The 2,988-nt window shown below is 27.5% G+C and overlaps 1 protein-coding gene across 2 annotated transcripts in view; it reads right to left on the bottom strand.

Moving 5' to 3' along the window:
- Positions 1-1,190: 1,190 nt before the first annotated feature.
- The window catches only part of LOC108752053 (HIV Tat-specific factor 1 homolog), a 31,087-nt gene continuing 29,289 nt past the window's right edge, over positions 1,191-2,988 (bottom strand). For both annotated transcript variants that reach the window (XM_018492651.1, XM_018492652.1), the window contains exon 6: positions 1,191-1,617. In XM_018492651.1, the coding sequence (XP_018348153.1) occupies positions 1,482-1,617 (136 nt within the window). In that variant the 3' untranslated portion in view covers positions 1,191-1,481. The remainder of the gene's footprint in view (positions 1,618-2,988) is intronic.

Here is a 2,988-nt window from a genome sequence, read left to right as displayed (position 1 = left end):
ATAATAAATCCACGCACACGCACACAAAATAAAAGTCAAACAAAGAGATATTTACAAACGAGAGTTCATGAGCATTCTTCTGATTAATAAAAAAAACTTCTAATATTAATGTAAAATGGAATCTCGATTAGTTATTTTGGACTATCGTATTAACTGTAATCATAATTTTAATTGGGAGCATAAAAATTTTGGATCAAGAAGCAAAATCATCTTATATAATAAAAGATTAATATTAGAAATGGTATAAAAAAACAATCTCATGGTTTAAATAAATAAATTCATACGGAGTCTTTATCCGAATATATCTTCCTATACTATATTTGTTGTCCTCTTCCTTTTATAGTATACTCCCTTTTTTTCATACTTTTCCTACCTAGTGTCTTACTCTCTCTTGTCAGAACAGTCATTTTCGATGTATAACTCTCAAAGTAAATTTCTCTTATTTAAAAAACTGAATTCCTAGCAAGATAACCCGAGATGCCGTTTTCGAATAATTTGATATAAAGAAAAATTTGATTTAAAGAAATTTTGCAATGGAATATAACTAATTCATCAGATTTTTATTTTTACGATTGTTTCATTAGAATATGCAGATTTTAATTTTAATATAATTGTTTATTTTTGGCAATGTTTTTTATTAATATATAATTGTTTGTACAATAATTTTTACTACATTTCACTATTATATTTTTCTAAACCGAACTTATAGTCTTTTTAATTATTGGATGTATTTATGTTACAAAAAACTCCGTTACAAAAAGCTATGCTTTTGGCTACTTCCGTTTGACTTTACTTTAATCCATTGACGACTACAATAGCGATTTGATAATATATTTCTTTGGAATTTATTGTTCTTAATGTTATAATCAAAACGATGATATTAGTTAATACCATTTAAATTTTAAAATTTGTTATATTGTTTAACATTGAGAATGACCCGATTGGGGTCGAAACGTATGATGGAATAAACTTTCTGTTTGTTATTTAATAATATAGCATCAAAACTTTGCTCTTGATTCGTAGCTCTATATTCTTATTAATTTTATTATTTATTTATTTTTTACACATTAATTCTTTTTTTTTATAAATATATGATTTCATATATGACTGTCCTGGTTATACAAGATGGTTTAGAATTAAAAACTAATAAAGCAATAAATCAGTGATATCAGAAAGTGCAAGTGGAGACAGAGATACAATGAGAGAAGACAACTAGGAGAGACAGCTTTATTGTTACAACAACTAACAATATATCACTAGCACAATAGTAGCGCCGATTTAACCATGAAAATAGTGAGCCACTTATAATCTCAATCACATCGTGACGGGATCAATTAATCATCCAGATTCTCAAAACGCCCAAAACAAAAGCTTTGAGCTTAACATTCAAATGCAATACGACAGTGAGGACTTTTGGAGAAATAAAGAAAATAGAATCTATAAAATACAATTCTATCGATCATAATTGATACGATGCACTCTCACTGTGACGTTTTTTGTTTCTCATTGCTGCTCGTTATCTCTTGCTTCTTCTTTTCCTTTTCTTCATCTTCTTGCTCCAAATATTTATCCCATTTTTCTATTCGCGCTTCGATCTCTGCATCAGTCTCTGTAATTCTGAAGGACACATTCAATACATTGACTGCTATGTCTCTTTCACTTCAAATAATGTAAATAAATTATACGTTAACAAGTCTGCAGTCAATATCTACAATTACAGTATCAGGATTGCACAGAAAATTTAAAAATTCCCCAACTTTTTCAGATTTTCCAGATGAAAATAGAAAGTTTTTCATGGCCAATATAAAAAAATTTTAACACATTTAGAATCAAAGTTTGTAGGAAAATTAGCAATATTATTAAATACAACGCAAAAGAGAAGTTTAGTAGTATAATGAAATTTTAGGTGCGAATTCAAGCCAACAGAAAATAAATTAATATATATATATATATACATATATATAATATATATAGATATTTGTAAAGATAATATTATACATATAGTATATATACGTTCAAGTTCGGAGCCTACATCAGCAACTATCGATAGTACAGATTCTAACATCGGTATAGTAGGAACCAGCAATGAAGTAACTTACTTGTACTTGGTCTTGCCGTCCCAAATCTCCGCCGAAATCTTTCTCTGACTGAACCAACGGCCGTTTAGAAGTTGCACACAAGCTTGCGCCTCTGCCGGTTCTCGGAATGTAACTTGCGCTACTCCTTCGGGATGTCTCTGAAAGAAGAAAAAAATGCAGGGTGATCCACAAAGTGTGCAAATCAAACACAGATCGTTCGAATCTATTGAATCATGTTCAACAACGTATCATTTGTTATGTTAGACATAAAATAAAATGTAGAAAAACATTTTAATACAAACATTTTTTAATAAAAAAACTGAATTAAAATTTATTACTTCGATAAAAACTTAATACTTTAATTCTATTTTTTTGAATAATTGGTAGATTTATAATTCAGCTAAAACATGGATGTTTTTATATCTTTTTTAGTCTTTAATATAATTTTATCGAATCATACAGATTGAAATAACAGCTCGTTTGTTAGAATCAATATATTAAAAATAAAATTAAAAGTAAAAAATAATTTAATAAAAAATTAAAATTTATTACTTCAATTAAAATTTACTTCGGATTTGTTAAATATAATTGGTAGATTTATAAGTTCAACTAATTCATAGATGTTTCTATATGTTTTTTACATTGTGTAAATTTTTTCGTGTGTCGTTACTCCCTATTTTAGATATAGTCGAATACTTTGTTTAATAAAACAAAATTTATGTACAAGCAAATCAATTGATTTTATTTTTAATAATAATTCAATGCAATTTTCAATGCAAAAATGTTAAAACAACATCCAAATTTATATTTGTATGTTTTGTTTTGTTCTATTTACGGAAGAATCGCGGATGCGCATTTTAGATTTCCATAAGACTATCAAGAAACATCCTTTGATCCGCCGCTCTAACAA

The sequence above is a fragment of the Trachymyrmex septentrionalis genome, unplaced genomic scaffold (genome assembly GCF_001594115.1).
Source record: "Trachymyrmex septentrionalis isolate Tsep2-gDNA-1 unplaced genomic scaffold, Tsep1.0 scaffold53, whole genome shotgun sequence".
In the NCBI taxonomy this organism is placed as follows: domain Eukaryota; kingdom Metazoa; phylum Arthropoda; class Insecta; order Hymenoptera; family Formicidae; genus Trachymyrmex; species Trachymyrmex septentrionalis.
Note: the sequence above shows the minus strand (reverse complement) of the source record. Positions and strands in the feature narration are given on the sequence as shown.